This window comes from Rhinolophus sinicus, chromosome X (assembly GCF_036562045.2).
Source record: "Rhinolophus sinicus isolate RSC01 chromosome X, ASM3656204v1, whole genome shotgun sequence".
Lineage (NCBI taxonomy): Eukaryota > Metazoa > Chordata > Mammalia > Chiroptera > Rhinolophidae > Rhinolophus > Rhinolophus sinicus.
In genome coordinates, this window is record NC_133768.1 from 6,173,169 (window position 1) to 6,196,539 (window position 23,371).

A 23,371-nucleotide genomic window follows, 5' to 3' on the forward strand; every position below is an offset into this window, starting at 1 on the left:
TGTTCTCTGTTTTCTCAAAAACCCCAACAAACTGCACCACACCTGTAGAACCTCGGCCACCGACGGATGTGCTCCCAATTTAGAGGGTCCAGCTGGCTTATAAACAGCTGGAATTCCCACAGAAAACCTGCTTTGGGGCTTTCTTTCTTTTTTTTTTTTTTTTTTTTCCTTTTTCACATCCTTTAAAGCGCTCTTGTATGCTCCCGTCCATCCGTTTTGAGTCAGGTCTCTTTCCTCTGGGAACTCTCTAAGTATTTAACGTTTGCAGCCTTTCATTTTCCACGTTTCTCGGGGAATGTGCCCCACGCTGACTCTGGCAAAAGCTCATGTGAAGCAGGGGGGAGGGGAGAAGGGGCACTGCCCACAGACCCAAAGAGGAAGGACGCATTGCTTAGCCCCACGTCTGCTCAGCAGGGACCCGGCCATGCATGGGGGACACAGCTGATCTAAGACTGGACTGAACAAGCTCTGTCTCTACCTGAAAGACCTGCTGGACATCTGCACCTAGACTCTTGGCCAAGATGAGGGCAGGGCATTTACGACAGGTTAAAGTTCACCTTCCTGGTGACTCAGTCAGGGTCTGTCTCTTGACTCAGGATGGGCATGTTTGCAACTGGCCCAACCGGTTAGAGAGGCGAACTGACAACAGCGGCATGACAACCCCTCCCCTGCAGTGTCTGCTTTGAGGGGCCTTGAAACCCAGCTTCCTCCCACAGCTGGCGGTGCTCAGCCTGCAGACTCACAAATGGGGAGCTTTGCACGGGCTGTTTCTGAACCCCCCCGCTCCTTGTTTCCCTGGGGAAATCTACGGAAAGGTCCAAACTGGGATGATTTTGCAGAACGGTCAGCGTTGTCTGGCCCTATCTCTCAGTCTGTTTAAACATGCGATGAACTGTTTACCACACAGGGCTGTGCTCATGTAACAAGGATTTAGCCTTACCTCACGCCGGGCACAAAAGCAAACCACAAATTCACCAGAGACCTAAACAAGATGGATTTAGGCCCTTATCTCACACCAGGCACCAAAGCGAACCAAAACTTTTCAGACACCTAAACATAAGCAATAAATCTACGAAACATTCCAAAGAAAACTTGGGAGAAAATCGTTGTCATCTTGGGTTAGGAAGGGATTTTTTGTTTTAGATAAGTCACCAGCAAAGCCTGATCTACTACCAAAAAAAAAAAAAAAAAGACAAATAAGAGATTATCAGATATCCAAGCCTTTGTACTTCAAGGAACACCATTAAGAAAATGAAAAGCTGCAGGCTTATTTATCTTTTTAAAATAGGTTGCATTTTATCCTTTTATGTTTCTTCACATTTGCCAACGAATACGACTGTATAATAAGACAAATGATCTAATAACTAGGAAGGAGACGTGAATAAACATTTTCCTGAAGATACGAATGGCCAACAAGCACATGAAAAGACGCTCAGGACCCTCGTCACCAGGGAAAAGCAAATGGAAACTGCGATGAGGTGCCACCTCACGCAGGGACGGCTGGAATAAAAGGACGGACAGTGAGGAAACCAGAACCTTCTGACCTTGGTGATGGGGGACAGAAGGGAGCAGCCCCTTTGGAAAACAGTCTGGCCGTTACTTGACGTAAACCATAACATTCCTACACGACTGAGCTATTCCACGCCTCGGTGGACGTGCAAGAGACATGGAAACACAAAAGGGCGTACAGGTACGTTCACAGCGGGACTGCCCAAGCGCCGAGACAACCCAAGTGTCTACTGAGAGGTGAGTGGGTACACACAATATCCACCCAACGGGTATCACTACGTGTCACGGCTCCCATTTAATAATGTCCTGCTACATATTATATTACATGTAATTCATTGTAGCTTGTGTTTATGGGGTTGTGTTATATTAGTGGTCTGTTACTGTATCAATTGTATGTTAATATTGTACCAATGTAGTTGTACATCATATTAATAATGTTACTATATATTGTTAACAATATTGTAGTAATTTAGTTGTGTATTATATTCATGTTATTGTATATTATATTCATGTTATTGTATATTATATCGTTAATTAACCATACTGTAGTAATGTGGTTGTATATTAATGTTACTATATATTATGTTAATTAACTAGTAATGTAGTTGTATATTATATTCATGTTATTGTATATTATATCGTTAATTAACCATACTGTAGTAATGTAGTTGTATATTAATGTTACTATATATTATGTTAATTAACTATAGTAATATACTTGTATATTATATTAATAATATGTTATGTATTATAGTAATTATGTTAATTAACTATTTTAGTAATGTAGTTGTATATTAGTTTTATTATATATTAATTATATGTTAATTAACTATATGGTAGTAATGTAGTTGTATATTATATTAATAATGTTACTGTATATTATATTAATTATGGTAATTATATTGTAGTAATGTAGTCATATATTAATGTTATATTATATTAATATGTTAATTAACTATGTTATATTAAATGTAGTTGTACATTATATTAGTTATATATTATATTAATATGTTAATAAACTGTTATCAATGTAGTCGTATATTATACTAATACATGTTATTATGTATTACTTACATGTTAATTACCTGTTACATTAATGTCGTGTATTATATTAATAATGTTATATATTATATAATGTAGTGTATATTATACTAATAATGTTATTATGTATTACTTACATGTTAATTAACTATGTTACATTAATGTTGTGTATTATATTAATAATATGTTATATATTATATAATGTAGTCATATATTATACTAATAATGTGTTATTACGTATTACTTAAATGTTAATTAACTAGGTTATATTAATGTACTTGTGTATTATATTAATGTTATATATTATATAATGTAGTCATATATTATACTAATAATATATGTTATTACGTATTACTTAAATGTTAATTAACTAGGTTATATTAATGTACTTGTGTATTATATTAATGTTATTATAAAGGAAGCTGACACACACTACAACGTGGATGGACCTCAAAAAAAGAAAACAAAACCATCACGCTCAGTGAAAGAAGCCAGATACGAGATTCGAGAGTCCGCGTGTGATTACACTTACATGAGGTGTGCAGAAAAGGTAAATCTGTACAGACAGAGACAAGGGCACAGGTTGTCGGGGGCTGGGGTGGGGAGGAGGGACTGACTCTAAATGGCCATGAAACCTCCTGCCGGGGAGACGGAAGTGTCCGAAACCACAATGGTGCGGACACTTGGCACCACTCGCTAAATTTACTGAAAATCATTGACGTGTACACTTTCCGCAGCTGAATTTCATGACACGTAAATGAAATAAAGTTGTTGTTACAAAATCCAGTAGGCTTTTCCATGGCTCATCACAAGAGTCTTTTTGTTTTTTCTTGCTGCAGGTACTACACCGGGCAAGGCCTGATGTTGAAATTACCAGCTTTTTGGTAATTTGGGGGGAAAGACACTGCCAGGTTTGTCCCAAGTGAAGGAAAACCAGGCCAGTGTAGAAAGCACAATCTGTGCGTCTTTAACAGAGCAAATAAAAAACGGAAGTCTGCATTTTCTATGCTGTAAGAGGGATGGCGCTTTGTAACCAAGGTCTCATTATCACAACAGAGCAAAAACATTCCTCTTTTTAGCTATTTTTTACATGTTTCATGACAGCGGACATTCAGTATTAGCCTCAGGTGTACGGCGTAGTGGTCAGACATTTATAGACCTTACGAAGTGACCCTCCCGATAAACGAAAACAACCCCAAAGGTCTAGGCTGGCTACTGGGCTGTCTTCCCGTCTCCTCAGCTGGAACCAGAAATCAGTTAGCGAGACGATAAAAGGTGCCAGATAACGGATCTGCCTTTTGGCTTCGAGAACCGACACCCACACAAAAGAGAGTCTTCTGAGACGAGCTGAGTCTGCCTCTGATAACGTACCTTGCAATGCGCTGGGTCTATAATAACTATCACAGGGCAGACAAACACCCTTTCTGCAGCTGTCGTGAACACTGTCCCAAGTGCACTGCAGATGTGGTCAGGTCAGGCCTTCGGTGACAATTCTGTGAACTGTCCTTAAAATGACTGACCCCTTACACTTGCAGAGAGATGCTGGGTCAAGCCCTGCTAGTCTGCAGGTGACGAACAAGCCATCCTCTGCATGATATTCCATCGGTCCACACAACCCGTGATGGACACTTGGGTTGTTTCATTTGCACATGTTTCTAATCCAAACCAACAACAACAAAAGTACCTTCTCATCAGACATGCATTCCCGTAGAATGTGGCGTGTCCATTCCCCCGCCACGGCTCTTAACAAAAACCAAGCCTCCTGACTGTCATTACTAATGTCCTCCCAAGAAACACAACTAGTTGGGGATTTCATAGATAGGCGAGAGGAAGACAGAAAATTAATTATAAACATTTTTCTCACATGAGCACAGAGGCCGAGAGGTCCCAGGATATGCCCTTGGCAAGTTGGAGACTCAGGGGAGCCAATGCTGAGTCCGAGTCTGACACAGAAGGCAGCATGAGACTCATGTCCCAGCCCGAGGACCCACACGCAGTTTTCTTTCTGTCTTTTCGTCTATTCAGGCCTTCAACTGATTGGGCGAGGCCCACCCACACCGAGGATGGCTGGCCATCTGTGGCTTCAGGGTGAAAATAAAGATGACAGAGGATTGAGTCCTGGATATAGTGCAGGTGCTGTTTTCAATGCCTTACAGATCACCGCCCTTTCATTCTCCCAACACGGGCGTATCGTGTGTGAGCCCATGTGTCAGGGGGTGGTGCCCATGTAGCCACGAGTGTATGAAAAAAGCCACGGCCTGCTCTCCTTGAAGGATGGTGATGAGGAAAGTGGTCGTGGGCTCTCTTCTTCCTTCTGCTCTGCCACCTCTTCCGGGGCTTCCGCTAATGGCACCCAATACTACTTTGGGTCTCCCTTCCCCACCAGGTACAAGGTGGGACAGTAGAGCAACATGCTGGGCCCTCCCCAGCCAGAGGCACCCAAGGGGGACCCAGGCTGGGCTCACCGTGGGTGCTTCCCGGTTCCGGATTGAGAAAACCCCTGCCTGCTCCGGGTCTTGTCTCTTGAACAGTCTCTGGACACTCATCCCTTTATCGCTGTAGGACCCCCCATGCTCACCCCACATGCATGCTTTTGCTTAAGCAACCCCGGTCAGTTTTCATTGCCAGCAAACAGATCCCCAATGGAGACAGAAGTCAGGTTTCCACTGGGAATCAACCCCCCCCTCCCCCGCTGTCTTCTCAGAGCACTGCAAACACCAAATACTCCATTTGTATATCAAAGGTCAGCCTATTCAACAGAGGCTGTCAGATCGGAGGAGCAGAGGCTGGAGACACTTCCAGATAGGGGGCGGGCTATTCTTCCCCCAAGGAGAGAACCTGAACGGACTTTCACCGGACGTTGTAGGTGACAGGCTTTGGAATGGATGGATGGAAGTGATGGAAACCTGGCCCAACTCAGGAGGTGCTGATGGGGGGTGGGGGGGCACAGGCAATGGCCATTCCCCAGTCACAACCTGCAATACTGCTGTGCGGCCAAACTCACCAAGCCTCTGGGGAATCCCTGGACAGAGGACACTGTCTTTTCTGATTCCACATGGTCTACATATGGGCACGATATCCAGACAGGGCCTGTTGCCAGCCACCAATACTCAGCTTCCCCCCCACACACACACACCCAGATACACTCAAACAAGACTCACTCCTCCCAGACGCTCTGCTCTAAATTCTGGTTGGCCTTTGTTCCTTCATTCCATCCCCATCTGATCCACTAAAACAGAATAAACCCACTCGAACGCAAACTAAGCAAGTGTGTCCCAGGACAAAAAGTCAATGTCTGCGTTCTTCGGACAGAGGCCAAGTAACGAAGTCACATGGGCTGAAATCAGGCCAGGAGGCCGTCAGGAGGAAAGGGTTCCAAGAAAGAGGGTGAAAATTGAGCCAGGCAAATCTGGGAAATGCTCGAGTGTATGTTAGCAGGTTCTGTTCTCAGTATTAACTGCAGCACTTCAGGGTCTCAGCATTAAAGACACTCAGAGGTACACAGCCACACGTGGGGCTTGTAACCAAGCTCAGACCCCCTGCTATTCTCTTCAGTTCCCTCTGATGATAAGTTGGTTAACAATTACATTGGAGCTACGTTCGTAATACTTCTAGTACTTTATTTCAGTTTTTTGCTACTAAGCTGCAAAGAAAATGTTTTATCTGCAAAGTATATTTCACGCACTAGGTATGCTTGCAGCTGCAGTAATGTGTTTCAACGGGTTGTGGGTGCCAAGAAACACAGTCCAATTTTGTTTCTTAGCATGAGGGAAACCGCTGGTAGACAAGCCACCCCATTTATAAGAACCTAAGGCACTGTTCTGATTTGTACCAATGGCACCGAACTCTAAAGAACAGAGGTCTATAAAATGAGAAAGGACAGCTTGTCTGCTTTGCCTAAATCAGGAGTGGTGGCGGGAAGGATCCCTGTCACTGAAACTCATTTGCATTAAAAGCATTCAAGTACCAGACAATGGTGTCAGCAGGATTTGAGCGACTCAGGGGTGTGAAAGTCCTATACTTTGTTCCTCTAAAGCTATATACCTTAATCCACCTGGCCAAGTCAATTTACCTAAAAACGCTTGTCCTACTGATGCCATTTCCTCCTGCCAAAAATATTTGAATAGTATTTCTAGAACAACAAAATGCTTTTGGTTTTTTTTTTTAAACCCTTTCTATATACCAGCACATCAGTGACAGTACAGTCCAAATCACATCTCTCAGAAACCCAACTTACGTAATTCTGTAGACCTGACATGACATGACATAGATTCTGGCACTGGCGTCATTTAGGAAATAACAGTATTATACCTCTTACAGATGTCATTCGGAAGTTATTGAAATGTTCTTGAACTTCTCATGTGTTGATTTAAAACATGTCACAGTGCCTGGCAGAGAGGTCAATAACCATGGGATGCATGGATGGATGGATGGATGGATGGATGATGGATGAATAATGGATGGATGGATGGATGGATGGATGGATGGATGGATGGATGATGGATGGATGGATGATGGATGGATGGATGGATGATGGATGGATGGATGGATGGATGGATGGATGGATGATGGATGGATGGATGGATGGATGGATGGATGGATGATGGATGGATGGATGGATGGATGGATGGATGATGGATGGATGGATGGATGGATGATGGATGGATGGATGGATGGATGGATGGATGGATGGATGGATGGATGGATGGATGGATGGATGGATGGATGGATGGATGGATGGATGGATGGATGGATGGATGGATGGATGATGGATGGATGGATGGATGGATGATGGATGGATGGATGGATGGATGGATGGATGGATGGATGGATGGATGGATGATGGATGGATGGATGGATGGATGGATGGATGATGGATGGATGGGTGATGGATGGATTGATGGATGGATGGATGGATGGATGGGTGATGGATGGTGAATGGATGGTGAATGGATGGATGGATGATGGATGGTGGATGGATGGATGGATGGATGGATGGATGGATGGATGGATGGATGATGGATGGATGGATGATGGATGGATGGATGGATGATGGATGGATGGATGATGGATGGATGGATGGATGGTGGGTGGACAGATGGATGCTTGGAAAACGTGCAGCTTCCCTAATTCTATGCGTTTTACGGCTAATGGCAATTCTTAAAAAAACAAAACAAAACAAAACAAAATCCTTGGTAATTTACTGTAGGAGAAAGGCAGCCACATCCCTTGCCTCTGTCAAATACAAATATTCTGATCTCTCAAATGCACGCACACACCAGTAGGGAGACCACACTGCTGTTGTAAAATTTTAATTCAAATGCGTCAGCGTCCATCCAAAGGTGACGACACACACTGGAAGTACCACAGGTGTCCCTGTTGGATGTCCACCTTAAGCCAGCCACACTGCCCATACACACGAATGTTCTCCCCCCGAGACGCAGAACCAGACTCAAATATTTATCATCTGGGGCCCTTCCCTCTCAAGGACGCCAGCCTCAGGCTTCTGGTTTTCATCGCCCAACCCCAGAGCACAGAACACCGACGTTCTTTGTCTGCACAAATGTGTGGCTTTCTCTGGTGGTCAACCACCACCCCACCTGACCCACCAGCGGCTCTGTCCCCATCGCTATTTTCAGGGAACCCCTGCAGCAGCATATGTGAGACACCAACGAAGACGTCAGATCACCAACCACCCGGACGTAACGAGAAACAACACGCCCCTAAGACACATCTTGCCCAAGCTAATTCCACACCTGAATGCTATAACTTCAACCCAGATTCTCCTGGCCAAGCTAAATTGCTTCAGGTAATGAAAAGGTGGCCCAGCGTTGCCACTGAATTTTACCAGAGCCCTCTCACCTTCTTCCAAACCTGTGTCTAACTCATGCATGGTTTTCCGTCATACGTGCGTGATAAAATCACCATTCAAACGTTCTTTAAACAAACGAAAAAAGACGGCATTCCGTTCTCTCTAGTACAATGCTGTCCATTTTTAATTATGACTGTGGTGGCCACAAAAGCGTACGTATGTCCCAATGTGCTGCATCCAGTCACAAAATAAAGAGGAGGCTTTCTCATGGGATGCAGTGTCCAAGCTCATAGAATACACATTCCTGCAAAAGAGCGGAGTTGAAATGGCTCAGACCACAGTGACTCAATAGCGATTGAGAACTGAGGTAGTGACACCCAGTGAAGTCGAGTGCAACGGACCGCCAATGGTTTCGCTTCCAAAAAAAAGAGCCCCCCCCCCACGCCCCCAGATCCTGTTAGGAGCGAGCTGTCACCAGAAGCCACTCGGATTAAACCTTGGTTCTGTTAAACCAGCAGCTTGAACCAGTTCAGGAGAGGGTCCATTTCCCACGCCAGCTAGACTCTTTCTTCCGGACACCTGTGGCGTCTCCCAAATTGGGTGTCTGTCAATGGCAGTTGGACGTCCTATTGGGTTTTTGCAGAAGAGAAATGGCAGCCATGTCACGTCTCAGCTATGCTTCGCAACGTGTAAAAGAGAGGCACGTTTACGCTGTCTGAGCGTTTCCCAAAGGAAAGGATTTTTCCTGGTCCCTGAGGATCCCCGAGGTCCTGCATACATCATACTAGAGTTGTTAGCTTAGGGACAGAAGAAAATGTGCTGTGACGTTAAACCCCATAGAGGATAGACACAGTAACACCTGTCCAAGGCGGTTCTCAAGGGTCTCCCAGAAGCTTCTTCCTGCTGCCTTCTGCGGACACGGTGAGAGGAAGGACCGACCTGTCAGAGAAGCAGAGAAGGTGTGGGTGGGTGGAGCAGCCGGGGGCGGGGGGCTGCAAGCTGAGGCACTCCCGTTGGTGAACCATAAATAAGCATAAATAGAGGCACGTAGTTGAACGGCTTTTCCCCTTTGGAAGGACCGGAGGGGTTTCCATACAACACAGCATCACAGAGCTGAGCTCCACGCAGCAGAAATGCACAGGCTACTGCAGAAACCGGTCCAGCTTCTCCTGGATGCGGGCAAAAGCGTCCTTGCCCATGTAATCGATGCGGCCCTCTTCCCACTGCCGCCTCTCTTCCTCAGGGCTCAGCTCCATGACCTTTTCCTCTATGGAAATCTCGGAAACGGAGATAGCCAGGTCGACCTGGGGAATACAAACCAGCAGGAGACGCTGTGGAAGCTGCCCAGCGGACAGCATCACACGCCCATGGCACCCATTTGGCTCGGCCATCGCTTCTGCAAAGGGACCTCAGGTCTCAGCGGGGGCATTCCCTGGGCTAGTCGGGACTGCTTTTCTCCAGAACAAAGTATAAATCGTAATGTGACAAACACAAAACATGAAAAAAAGAAAAACTGATAGTCTTTTAAGAAGTTTTCTTTTTGCCTACGTTTTTTTGAAATGTGATAAACTGTAATTGTATATTGTATATGTGTTCACTTTTCCTAAGAATCGCTTTAATTTCTAGCCACTAAACCATGTCTCACACACACACACACACACACACACCTATGATTTAATACTTTCACCCACCAAAACCTCAATGTTTTGTAACAGTATATACAGAGGGTGCCAAAAAAAAAAGTATACACATTTTAAGCAAGAAAAAAATCTGTATTAAAATTGTAATACTCAATATATACGATAACAAAACATGAATACAGGTCATGTGGACATATTTTTTTGGCACCCCTGGTATAATCAAACAAAAAAAAAAAAAATCCCATTCTTCAAACTACGTGAAATAAAGAAAATGTTCACCTTATGTAAATAAACCCTCAAGTATTCCGGACTTTGCAGCAACGTCACTTAAATAGTAATTTAAGTAGCTTTCTTCTTGCAATGGCCGAGTTTCTACCGTCTTAAGGGATACGTGTGAGAGAATACAGAAACACACAAAAGTGTGAGCGCAGACACACACACACACACTTGTGTGTGGCACTCAAATCAGGCAACAAAAATAATAAAGACACTTACTTTAAACATTCCTTATCAAAGTCCAGGAAAAAGACTTTCAAACAGACACATGTGGACACCTGGCTTTGCCTCACTCAGTTTTTCTGTCAGAAACTTGCTTTCTTTATGGACAAGTGACAGGGGACCTCAAGACTCCTAATGGGCAAGGTGGTTTCTCCTTTTCTTTCTTCTGCTGAATTCCTAAACCTTGCCTGTTTTAAAGATCTCATGGGGAAAGAGATCAGAGAGATTATTTGAGCTTGCTGCCCTTAGTCTTCAGGAAAAACACTCTGTTTCGCTCGTGATATACTTTTTCTTGGGGTCGTTCTCCCGAAGCCCTTCTTACCATCCCACCTGTAAGGCTTCAAGAGCCCACATTAGAATGGGGACATATGAGACGGTGACCGGGGGTGACAGATGGGCATTCGGGGAGTGAGTAACGGTACAGAGATGGAGCAAAGGGAAAGCAAAGTTGCCTAAGCAAATTTCCAAACTGGGAATCATACCGTTAACCTTCATCTACCAAGAACTAGAATAATTTAGTATTAGTGAAATACTAATCCAATTCTGGAAAGATTAGTTACCCTGGGTGTGAGGCATTCAGAAGTATTAAGCATGAAAATAAGAGTGGTATGTAAAACCTCCACAGCACCCCATAAAATATGATTCCATAAATTCAGTCTCAGTGGTGGCTCTTTTAACTGACATTTACTTAACTCCTCGCTCCCACAGGTAGAGGCTCATGGTTAGATCAATCTTGCACTGGGTCCCTTTCTAGTGTTTCCTAATATTCTACTCTCAGAAGATTGTAAGCTTTCTAACTGTTCCGTATACATGATGCCAAAATTACTTACGCCAGCTGTGCTTAAATAGATTGGGGAATACAGAGTTAATGTAATAAAATATTTACTTTTGTTGAATTATAAATGAATACTACTGTAATAACATAGTCTTCATTTAATGCAATACTTTCCATTCTATTCTTTCTATTCTATTCCAAATGCCGAACTGTAACAGTAAGATGTAAAACCAAAGAAATATTATGAATGTAAAGAGTTATATCTATTAAAAGTAAATTCAATGCCTTGTGAAGACTCAATAAAAGTGAGTCATTTTGAAAGAGCTGCTGTCAAATTAGTATTCACGGCAATGGTGAAAATTGGGGGGAAAGTTTTAAACGTTGAAAGGCTGCATTCAAATCGCTTTTCAGGTGTCATTAAGTCCTGTTTCACTTTAAAGAAACACAAACTGTAAATGAGAAAGATGTCATTTCTGCATTCCATCATGCCATTGTGAGTATTTTTTTCATGCCAGAAAGAAGACAGTAGCACGCTCATGCTCTAGGAAACCATGAACGAATGGACACGTATATATTTTAAGTCAAGATAAAATGTGTAGGCTGTATTTTTACATTTTTTTTGTTTCGTGTTGTTTTATGATTTCCTAATGTAAAGTGGCTTTGTTTTTGGTGTGAACCGAACAATTCTGGGTCATCTTTGGGTCCCAACTACATGGAATAAGATTGCTACTATTGAGTTGTTGTTTTGGTTTTTTTTTGAAATTTGAAAATGAATGCATTTATGTAGCTGCTTCACGTAATTGCATGGTTTTGCTTTGGGGCAGGGAGGGAATCAATGGTACTATAACGCTGGATAGTTTGTAGTATTAGGTTGGTGCAAAAGCAATTGTGGTTTTTGCAATTGTTTTTAACCGTTTAAACCGCAATGACTTTTGCCCCAACCTAAGACCCAGGAAACAATGCAGAGGTGGTGAGAGTGTAACAAACAGAGATAATTGATGAGACAGCCTTCAGAACCGATACATAACGGTCAAAACAGCCATAAATGGCTAAATGGGATTTTTTGGAAGGTTTTTTTTTATTATATATATTTAACTTTTAAAATTTAATAATGTTTTCATGTAATAAAATATCGCAATAATGCTGCACAACGTTTTTTGTACTGAACCCAAATTTTAGCGATATTCTGTAGGAATTAGTGAAAATAAAGTTGTTTAAGATAAACTGAAACTTACAACGTGATTTCTGGCACAAATTCACAGTATTATTGGAGTTCCTCAAGGTTTTCATCAAGGATGCAGTAGTCCAAGCTCCTTCTTTCTACTCCAAATTATACTATTTAATTCTAAATGTTTATAAAAGGCATACTGAAGGTGCTAACCTGCAGATAACTTTCAACAGATTCTACTTTTACTAGGAAAACTGGGTAGCTAAAAGTGTCATTACCCATTCACCTCTTTTTAAAAGCCCTAACGCATTTTAGAAAGAGATGGGAAGGAGAAATATTAAATTCCGTATTCACAATTAAGAATTTTTACATAAAAGCTATCGTATAACTTTCATTCATTTACTATTTAGAAAGCTTGATTTTTGCCACAGATTGACTTTCTAAGACAACAAAACCCCCGTGGTAGTAAGCATTCCTACACACACACACTCCACACACTGAACTGACGCACTGATTTCCCAGGTACTGAGCGTCAGGGGGAAGGGTGCTGGACCCCAGGCACTTACAATTTCTATGTCTGGGTACACAGTACTCTCTCTGATTATTTGCCTCAATGGTTTTAAAGGGTTTTTACATCGAAGGCTCAGCTCTCTCTAGTCAACTCCCACACATTTTACCCAAATGCAGCCATCGTATATCCAAAGGAAATTGCAAGAGCAGAAAATGATCTTTTCCAGGACAGCACTTGGATGAGGGTTCAATGATTTTCTGGGCACTAAAAATTTCTGGAATTAGTGGGATCCATGGTGCCCCATCCCACACCAGTGCTGAGCAGGAAACAGTGTGGTGATTGCATCATCCGAGAGGCAGGAGGCTGTCGGTATCAGACAAAACGGCAATGCCCCTGGATTTTATCTACCGTGTTTCCCTGAAAATAAGACCTAGCCGGACCATCAGCTGTGATGTGTCTTTTGGAGCAAAAATTAATGTAAGATTCGGTCTTATTTTACTATAATATAAGACCAGGTCTTACATAAGACAGTGTCTAATATAATATAATATAATATAATATAATATAATATAATATAATATAATACAATATAATACCGGTTTTTATATTAATTTTTCTCCAAAAGATGCATTAGAGCTGATGGTCTAGCTAGGCCTTATTTTCAGGGAAACATGGTAACAGGGTTGTGCACAAAATACTAAACAGGTAATCTACAGTATAGCGAAGACACACCACGAAAGAAATGGCAATGCACCCCCGTTCAGCAAACAAACAACTGGCTTGTAAGCCTGTTTCGTGGCCGCTCACAACACCCACGTCACTGGACGTCACCCCACACACGTGCATCGCTCCAGGAGGCAGAAGGTTTTGGGTGCCACCCTGAGATGGTGGTAGGCCTGGACCGAAAGCACTCCCTTGGGTTTCTTCCAGACCACTCTCCCCTCTAATGTCAGCCCCCAGCTCTGTCAGGTGGGCATCTCCCTTTCCATCTCATGGACACTAACAGAAGGTAATGAACTCACCTGCCATCCCACACCTACCACACGGCCAAGCTGCCCACAGCACGCATGTCAATATAACTGCGGTACCACGTGACCCACTGATAACCATACATCCAGTTGGTGCAGTCCCCAAGTCATTATTCTGGGGCTGACAGTGACAAAGGGACAAGCTCATGCTGGCCATGCTAACCAGCCGACTTTCGGAAGGAACCCTGTCACCCAGAGCTCCAGAAATCCATTCCAACTATAGCACTTGGCATTGAGTAACAAACACATTCACGTGTTCTCCCACAGTAAATTCTGCTAAAGGCGTCAGGCAAACTCAAGTATTTACCATCTAGCAGGTCATATTTCAAATAGAGGGAATGTTTGCATCTTCCCCCACCCCAGATTTCTAGATTAAGACCTAACCCCACAGTGGGGAAGGCAGGTGGTGAGGTAAGGAGAGTGGAACCCACATGAACGGGCACAGTGCCCTTATCGCAGGGACCCCTGGGAGGTGTCATTAGACCATCGTTACCGAAAAACTAGCAATCGCTTTCATGGAATGCCCCCAAGGAGAGAATGAGGTTTAAGACGAGACCGTCTATACGAGGAAGGGGCCAGGAGAAAGCATCGTTCATTTCATCCCTAAAGAAGGAATACGTCCTTTTTTCACCCATAAACAAGGAATCGTTGCATGCTCGATTTGAAGCGAACCGTTCACCCCCGCCCCTCCATTTCCCAGCTTTTAGAGAATGGATCATTTTAGACAATGGATCACTGGGCAGTCGTTTGCATGCTGTCTAGGAAAAAAAGAAAGCACAGCCCCTCAATGTCAATTAACTTTCGCAGAACAGCTTTTCAAGAGAAAAAAGGCATGCGTGTTAAGGAGGGGAAAGAGTGGACCGAGCACCCGGGAAAAAGCTGGAGAGAAGAGAGACGGATTGCGGCCACTAGGAGAAGCAGGTGAATTCTATTTCAACAAAGTGAGGCTGGAAATCAAGGTAACAACGGCTGGTGCGTGCATGCAGCCAGCCCGTGACAGTGGAAAGCACCCAGCACAGCCGCTGGGCAAGCAAAGGCTCGGGGAACCACCTGCAATGCATCCTGAGGCCTGGGGTCCCTGGTGATATCCACAGGGGGCTCCTGGCTTAGTTCCACCGACTCCTCAGACGGGCCACCTTCTCTCTTATCCACTGGCTGCTAGAAACATAACCATCCCATCGTTAGTCTGCGGCGAGCTTCAGAGAATGGCAACCTTAACCAAAATGACAGAGAACCCTTTCTTCCTGGGGGAAATAAAATCAAACAGCCAGGTCGTGCTAGATTGCCTTTTCTGTGGAGGCTACGAAAGCTGTGTTTCATTATCCCGAGCTGCCCACTGTTTCTTACATAAGATGTGATGTTACAAGTTCTTATGCAGCGATGGGTCCAAGTTAACTTTTCAGAGCGGGATTCAATTAGCTCACACCCAGGACCTATGGGACATGTTACTAAGATCGTCTCTCAGTGAGAGTGGAAGCGTCTGCCTGGGTTCGATCCTCTGAGGCCGAATGCTAACAGGAGCCCAGATTCAAAAAGGTACAATTAGGGGTGGAAAAAAAAAAAAAGGAAAAGAAAAAACAGGGATATTCATGATCCTTCATTACTGATATGAAACGTGGCTCCGGAGTTATGGTGACCTTTTTTTTTTTTAAATTAATAAGACATATATACCATGTTGAGGTTGTGTCTTTTTTTTCTTTTCTGGTTCTTCCCAAAGCAAGATATAAAAGAATGACCGAAGGTCCAACAGGAAACAGGAACGGAGGGAGGCGGGAATCTGAATAGACAATCAGATCCCTTCTCCACCCCGATAATAAACACAGTAATCTCATCGCAACGTGTTCCTGGCTGGGGGAACCACTCAGAAAGGTCCCGGGATGAAGCAGAAATACATGGGACATCAGGTTTGGTGGTCAGGGTACACAGACACACTGAGAGGACCATGGGCACCGAGGGACACGTGTGTGGGTCAGAAGTTTAAATGAGGTGTACCGAGGCGGTCGGGGTCTCTGTGAAGTCTGCGAATTGGGGGGAAGTTGACGACAATGGATTGTACATTACTCCAGCGGAAGTCTCAATGTCAGGCCAACCTACCATCTGTTATAAAAAAAAAGAGCAAAAGCAGGTTAGGACAAACCTTCATGCACATCAACGCAGTTTCCCGGAAAACACTCCGTCTATTTTTTTTTCCTGCCTCCGTGACGCACTTTCGGGTTGACAGGGGTGAGGTCTGGGGCAGAGAGCACCAAGCTCAGCAATGTCTGCATCTGCTTCTTCATCTTGGGCTCACCCCCAACTCCATGTCCTGGTCACCCTGCATCTGAGTGGGGCTTTGGGACGAATTCTTCCCCATGACATTGAGGACATATGATGTGAGTCACCAGCTCAGTACATAGTACTGAGTACTCAGTACTGAGCACTGAGTACTCAGTACTGAGGCAGGCTACATGCTTCCTATCCTCTTTCCAGCCACCACAGTCAGGTAGGGAGCAAGGTCCCCCCAACCTACTTCAGTTGGGGTCCCACAAGGAAATGAAACCCTACGGACGATTCGTGTGACCATTTTCTCAACACTCCCAAGAAGGGTACAGAGCTAAGACCGTCCCAGATGTGTAGGAGACACCCGAAGGGATTGTGTACAATGGCTGGCTTCAGCACGAGAGCCTAATTGTCTCTCAAGGAGCCAGAGAACAATGATGGGAAGACCTTGGATGCCTGCGTGACTCTGTGGAGCAGAGAACACCTTTGCCCCCAGCTGACGGCAACACAAACAAGCCATGGACCCTGACCCCACGGGGGCTGTTTGTGACAGCAGCTGACGCATTCGGGCTCAGGAAGGAAGCCTCTGACCCCAGGATGGAGTCCGTACAAGTCCAAGGCTCCAGCGAGGAACCCAATTAGTATGAACCAGAAACTAGAGAACGTGGACATGTCCACCCATCCTCACTGCAAACACACTGCAGAAATCGTGTGGCTGAGCATCCTCATAGACTCTCTGTCCGTCCAGGCAGACCTGAGCCTCGCTCCTGAGATGCTGTCCCAGTAAGTGGACAACAGGTGGGAGGTCCAGCTCCTGAATTCCTGGTCCCACCGTTCCCGTGTTGGAGACAGTCCAGTTGACTCCTGTAGTAAGTGAGGCATGGATTTATGCACTGAAAGGCCAGTCATCGAGAGCCAGGTGTGAAGACTGAAGAGTGGTCTACACGGCACTGATAAGCCAAGTAAAGGAGCGGACTTGTAAGCTGGCAGGTGTAAGCCAAACATTAACCGCCTGGCTCTGACTCCCTGGCTAGCACTGCACCTGCGGCCTGACAAGCACCTTACATCCATCATAGATGGAAACAGAACAGTTCCCAATCGCAACGGCCACCCCTGCAAGCTGCCATCCATCACAGATGGGAAGAGGACAGTTCCCAGAAGAAGACAACTGTACCAGCAGCCCCCCTGCAAGCTGACAAGCACCCTACATCCTGCCTGGAAAAATGTAAAACCCCAGCACTCCTTCTCGTCGGCACAGCTGTCCCTATCGGGCTCTGTCCTGGCAAAACTTCCCTTTGCCAGAACTGTCTCTCTCTCTCTCTCTCTCTCTCTCTCTCTCTCTCTCTTTGACTTTCAATAAATCTTTTCTTACTCTTATAGAGTTTCGGAAATGCTTTTACGTTCTGCAAACAACCAGGGGTGAATTCTATGCCAAGACAGCCATAAGACCCAGGACCAGGCAGCTTACTATCAAGGGACAGAGCCGGATATTTGATAAATACCGGCTCTAAAATGACAAGCCATGAGAAATTCTATGAAGGAAAACTATGGAGAACCAGGGGCTGCTTTATCATGGTCATATCGACCTTGGCGGAAAGGGGGTAGGACTCCTGAAGGAGCTACATCGGAAATGAATTGTGAGGAGGAACAGAACTCAATGATGGGAGAATGACTGGAAATGAGGTGAGACAAAGAACGCACTGAGGAAAAATAAACGGGGCAGCATGTGCAAAGGTCCTGAGACACAGGGAAAGGAGAACATTAAGAAACCAAAATAAATGTGCAACAAAAACTTGACAGCCCCCAGAGTCATCATTGGTGAAACTCAGTAAAAAGAAACACTTAAAATGTAGAAGATAACATAGTAATCCCAAACTTGCCTTTTTTTAAAAAAAATTTTGATGGTTTCTCTCTCATACACTTGAAAGTGAAAGTTACAATAGGAGCTGCTTCTTCCAGAGCTCGATTATGTCTGTAAAATCCATAAACAAACTGGAGTTCTAGTAACAGCGGCCTAAGGCAAAATGATAAAGTCCCCCAAAACGGGAAAGACCAGGATCATAGCATTTCCATTTTATCAGGCGCTCACCCCTGCTTCCTGAATGACATTCAAAGCTTGGGACGTATTATTCCTCTATGTCGTGACATCCTCACGACAACTCTGTGAGGGAGATAGCTTGAGCCCCGCTCTTCCTGCTGAAAAGTTTCATTTTCAGACAGGGATGGATACCTGTCACCCATGCCAGAGGTCGCAGGTGACCAACCACCAAGCCCTCCTCAGCCCGATGCAACCTACATCAGGAAGGCATCCGAGGTCTCCATGATCTAAAGCAACGTTTAGCGGGCACATGATGGATGAGGTGAGTGTACTACCATAAAAATATGCGTCCCATGAAAATAAATCATTTCCTTAGCGAATCAGGGTTGCTGAGTGGGATGGTCTCGATTTAGATCCTGACGCCCAGAAGACAAAGGAGCTGGATAAATTACCTACTCTCACTGAGACTCAGTTTATTTAATAGTACATAGCACAGATATGTGCTGTGATGGACAAATGAAGCAACTGGCCCAGCAAACAGGAGATGCTCAGAAAAGATTAGTCACATAGAATTAGGGAAAATGTCAATTCTGTCACCTCAGCTTCTCTCAGCAAAGAACTCATCAACAAATTCCATCTGGGCCATCACGAAATGATCGCCTTCCTTCATTTAACTCAGGGTTATATAGCTGATAAGAAATGGTGAAATAATACAGCTTCCCAGCTTGTCTTCTGCAGACACGTTAAAATCTCACAAATTTAACTTAAGCAGGGACAGAAGTTCAGTCCCCTCAGGCTAACATTTGTGAACAAGACCCACAGGCTGAGTTAAAAACAATGAACCTTAACAACTGAAATATGAGCTGAAAAATTAATAATACACATTCCACTTCTCTTACTAGCAACAGATAGGTACCTCCTTCTTTACGTATCATGTGGAAAGCACTGAGAAAATTCGGACACAAGAATGTAATAACCGTCTGGTGAAAATCCAGCCTTCCCGATAACTGTTGGCAGCTTTACAAATGCACGTATAGGAAATGTGATTTTGGCAAACTCCATTTATTTTTATCTGCTGATAATAATGGTTTCAATGATTCATCCCCCTAACAAGCTGAAAGTGGGGTCACCTTGGAAGAAAAGACTGCAGAACTGGAAACAATTCAGAGGATTCTTGGCTCAAAGGAGAGAGAAGCCAAAGGATGAGGTGAAACTTAAAAACAAAAGGACTGTGAGTCTGGAAAGAGGAATGTTGACAGAGGACACCCCAAGCCACATTACAGACACGGAAGGCCCACGTACATGACCCGAGCAGACGAATTTAGAACAAATAAAAGGGAAACACGTCTTTGCATTATGGAATATCATCTTGTGAAAGTTATTACTGCCAGCGGTGGTGGAAACTAACAACATAAATAGAGGAATCTGTTTAGGAACCCAAAGGGAAATTTTTTTGACTTCCTGCAATTGGTGAAGTTACTTGTTTCGTAACTTCAGCTGAAAAACAACTAAAAAGATTGGACCAAATACACAGGCAATTAAGAGGCAAGAGCTGAGAACCTGAGCAGACATTTAAGGAGTCCTACGAGGCTGAGAACCCTATGAACGATTGGGTATCCGGGAGGGATTCTCTAAACATCACAAACTTTCATTTCGGTGCCACTGAAAGGGGAACCAGAAATAGACCAGCCTTTGCAAACACAGAAGCCCCATTTCACACCAACTCACCTCTGACAGGGAGTGGGCAAAACCAGCTCTATGAAACTTCCTGCCAGAAAAAAAGGAGAAAAAAAAAGAAAAGAAAAGAAAAAGAAATGCTTTCTGAATCATGATGATAATATAATTCAGACTTCAAATTCTCTCTGCCATTTTTCCATGACACAATTTCTTGCATGCACTCAAAAATTAACTAACGTACAGAAAGATGAGACCACATGAGTGAAAATAAAGAGGAAACAAAATCAAGCCACAAACATTTATAGTCTGTGCCCCATAAATCACACGAAACCCAGCTATGTGATTTATGGCGCACAGACTATAAATTGTAAAAAGGGACAAGTTGGAGAGTTTCAATGGAGTAGTGAACCCCTCCCCTTAAAAACGTGTTTATTTGAACTGAAAATACAATAAAATTTAAATGAAGTGTTCAGGAAGTGGGTTCAACAACTGAATAGACACAATCAAAGAGCAGATCACTTAACTGGAAGACAGCCCAGTAGACTGAAGCATGGAGAGAAAGCTGGGAGGAAAATACAGAGAAGAACCATGATATAGGGGACATGGTGAAAAGTCCTGCTATACATGTGATTAGAAACACGAAAGAACAGGGGAATGGGAGGAGGATGAGAGAGAGACATAGAGACAGAGAGAGAGAATGGGCAGAAAGAATACAGTTGCAAGAAATGCTACCAACTCCAACTAAGGTAACACAAAAAACTATAGAATAATCCCACAGCTATTATTATAAAACTGGTAAGAACCAAAGCCCAAGAGAAACATTTTAAAAGCAGTGAGAGCAAAAAGACGTATTATTTCCAAGTGTACCCTGTTTCCTAGAAATAAGACCTAACTGGACAACCAGCCCTACTGCGTCCTTTGGAGCAAAAATTAATATAAGACCTGGTATTATATTATATATATTATATATTACATTACATTATATTCTATTATATAAGACCTATTAGATTAGATTAGATTAGATTAGGTTAGGTTAGGTTAGGTTAGGTTAGATTAGATCCAGTCTTATATTATAGTAAAATAAGACCGGGTCTTATATTAATTTTTCCTCCAAAAGATGCAGTAGAGCTGATTGTCTGGCTGGGTCTTATTTTCAGGGAAACACGGTATAAACATAAGATTGGAAGATGAATTCTCAGAGAAATAATGGAAATCAGATTATACCATTACAGTGCTGTTGTAAAATAATCACCACGTGAGAATTCTATACGCAGTGAAATATGGTCCAAGATGAAGGTAAAATGAAGGCACGTTCAGGCACACAAACGGAGGGAATCCTTCGGCACTAAGTGTGAACTAGAGTAAATAATAAAGGGAATTCTATGAGAAGAAGAAAATTATTACTGACAGAAAACATGAAAAAAGGAATAAAATTCAGATGACATTCTACATCTAAATGAAGTATGATCTTATAAAACAGCTATAGAATTAAAATACACAACAGCACACAATGTGGGAGTGAGACGGATACCAATAAAAGCTTTCTGGATTCTGCTGTCATCAGGAAGTGGCAAAGTACCAAATTTATTACAATATATTGAGTTAAAAATGAAAATTGGACTTTCCAGATAAATATTTAAAAATAATCAAAGTACTACAAAACTGACATGTCAATACGAGGCCTGACAGTGAAGTTTGCGAACTCACCCTAGAAAAAGTGCTAATACCTCATTGCTGAATATTACTATGGTCACCTTCGAAGGACTCCCCTTGGGAAGCTATGCACTGACGCCAGCGCCTGGTCCACCCTTCAAAGCAATGTTGGAACTCTTTTTCTGGAGTGGCCATCAGAGCTGTCATTGTATTACCCTTGATGTCCTGAATGTCATCAAAATATCTTCCTTTCAGTATTTATTTTATCTTCGGATAAAGAAAGAAGTCTTGGTGGCCAGATCAGGTGAGTAGGGAGGGTGTTCCAATACAGTTATTTGTTTACTGGTTAAAAACTCCCTCACAGACAGCACCGCGTGAGCTGGTGCATTGTCGTGATGCAAGAGCCATGGATTGTTGGCGAAAAGTTCAGGTCATCTAACTTTTTCATGCAGCCTTTGCAACACTTCCAAATAGTAAACTTGGTTACCTGTCTGTCCAGTTGGTACAAATTCATAATGAACAATGCCTCTGATATCAAAAAAGGTTAGCAACATCGGTGCAACAAGTTCGCGAACTTAATTGTCAGACCTCATGGAGGCTAAAACAGAATAACTGAAAATACATGATTCATCCAGAAGAAGATTAGAAAAGAGAGAAAAAGATCCTTGAAACCAGTGTAATGAGTAGCAGACCAAGAGACAGACTTAAGCATAAATATACCGGTAATTACATTAAATGTCAACAAACTACTCACATTAAAAGCCAAAATGTGCTTTACTAAACAGAAAAACAACACCCAATTCAAAGTTTCTTAAAGAGTTACACCCTCTTACACGTAAGAACTCAGAAAGGTTGATAGGAAACATATGGAACAAGATATACCATATAAACAGTAACCAAAACAAAGCTTTAAGACAATAAACTTTAGTAGAAACATTTTGTAACAATAAGACCAGTCTGTGAAGGACATATAGTAACTTTCAACAGTGTTTTGCTTACAGCTTTGTTGAAGTATAATTTGATACTGTAAGGTGACCGTAACTGAATTGTACCCTTTGGAGAATTCTGACACATGCATACCTGTGTGAACCCATCACCACCATCAAGATAGGAAATGCATCCGTCACCCCTAAAAATTTCCTCAATCGTTTCTCCCTCTTCTCCCCCATCACGGCCAAGGAAACACTCACCTTGTCATCACGGTAGATTATTTTACATTTTCTATAATTTTACGTAAATAGAATCATACAGTCATTGACTGTATGTAAATAGACTCATACAGTTCATTTTAAGAAATTAACTAGTGTTTCCCTTAGATATGATGTGATTATATATGCAGAATCTAGACAGAATCTTAGAATTATTAACATGCAAAAATTGAGCAAAGTCACCAGATCCAAAACTCCAACGTACCGAGAGCAAACAGCAAGAAAATTACATTTTTAAATGACGTGATTTACAACAACCTCAGAAACCATCAGAAACGAGGAATAAGCCTAATAAAAGATATATAAGGGCTCCTACCAAAAAATTAACATTATTGGGAGAAATTAAGAGACCTAAATGTAGAAATGTATGAAATTCATGGATTCGAAGACTCAATACTTGGGAGATATTAAATCCTCTTACAACTGATCTATAAAGCCAATGCAATCCTAGCCAAAATGCCACAAGATTTCTTTGTTCCAAGACGATCCTAACATTCATATGGAAACTTAAAGGGGCTACAAGAGGCAGGGGAAGAAGACCGAATTTGAAAGAC

General features: G+C 43.0%; 1 protein-coding gene across 6 annotated transcripts in view; it reads right to left on the reverse strand.

Moving 5' to 3' along the window:
- Nucleotides 1-7,846: 7,846 nt before the first annotated feature.
- GYG2 (glycogenin 2) overlaps nt 7,847-23,371 on the reverse strand; it is a 34,270-nt gene continuing 18,745 nt past the window's right edge. For 3 of the 6 annotated variants that reach the window (XM_074324243.1, XM_074324245.1, XM_074324246.1), the window contains exons 9-11: nt 15,975-16,079; nt 15,033-15,140; nt 7,847-9,666 (exon numbers count right to left, since the gene is read on the reverse strand). In XM_074324243.1, the coding sequence (XP_074180344.1) occupies nt 9,505-9,666; nt 15,033-15,140; nt 15,975-16,079 (375 nt within the window). In that variant the 3' untranslated portion in view covers nt 7,847-9,504. The remainder of the gene's footprint in view (nt 9,667-15,032; nt 15,141-15,974; nt 16,080-23,371) is intronic. The other 3 variants (XM_074324244.1, XM_074324247.1, XM_074324249.1) reach the window with 3 other exon arrangements.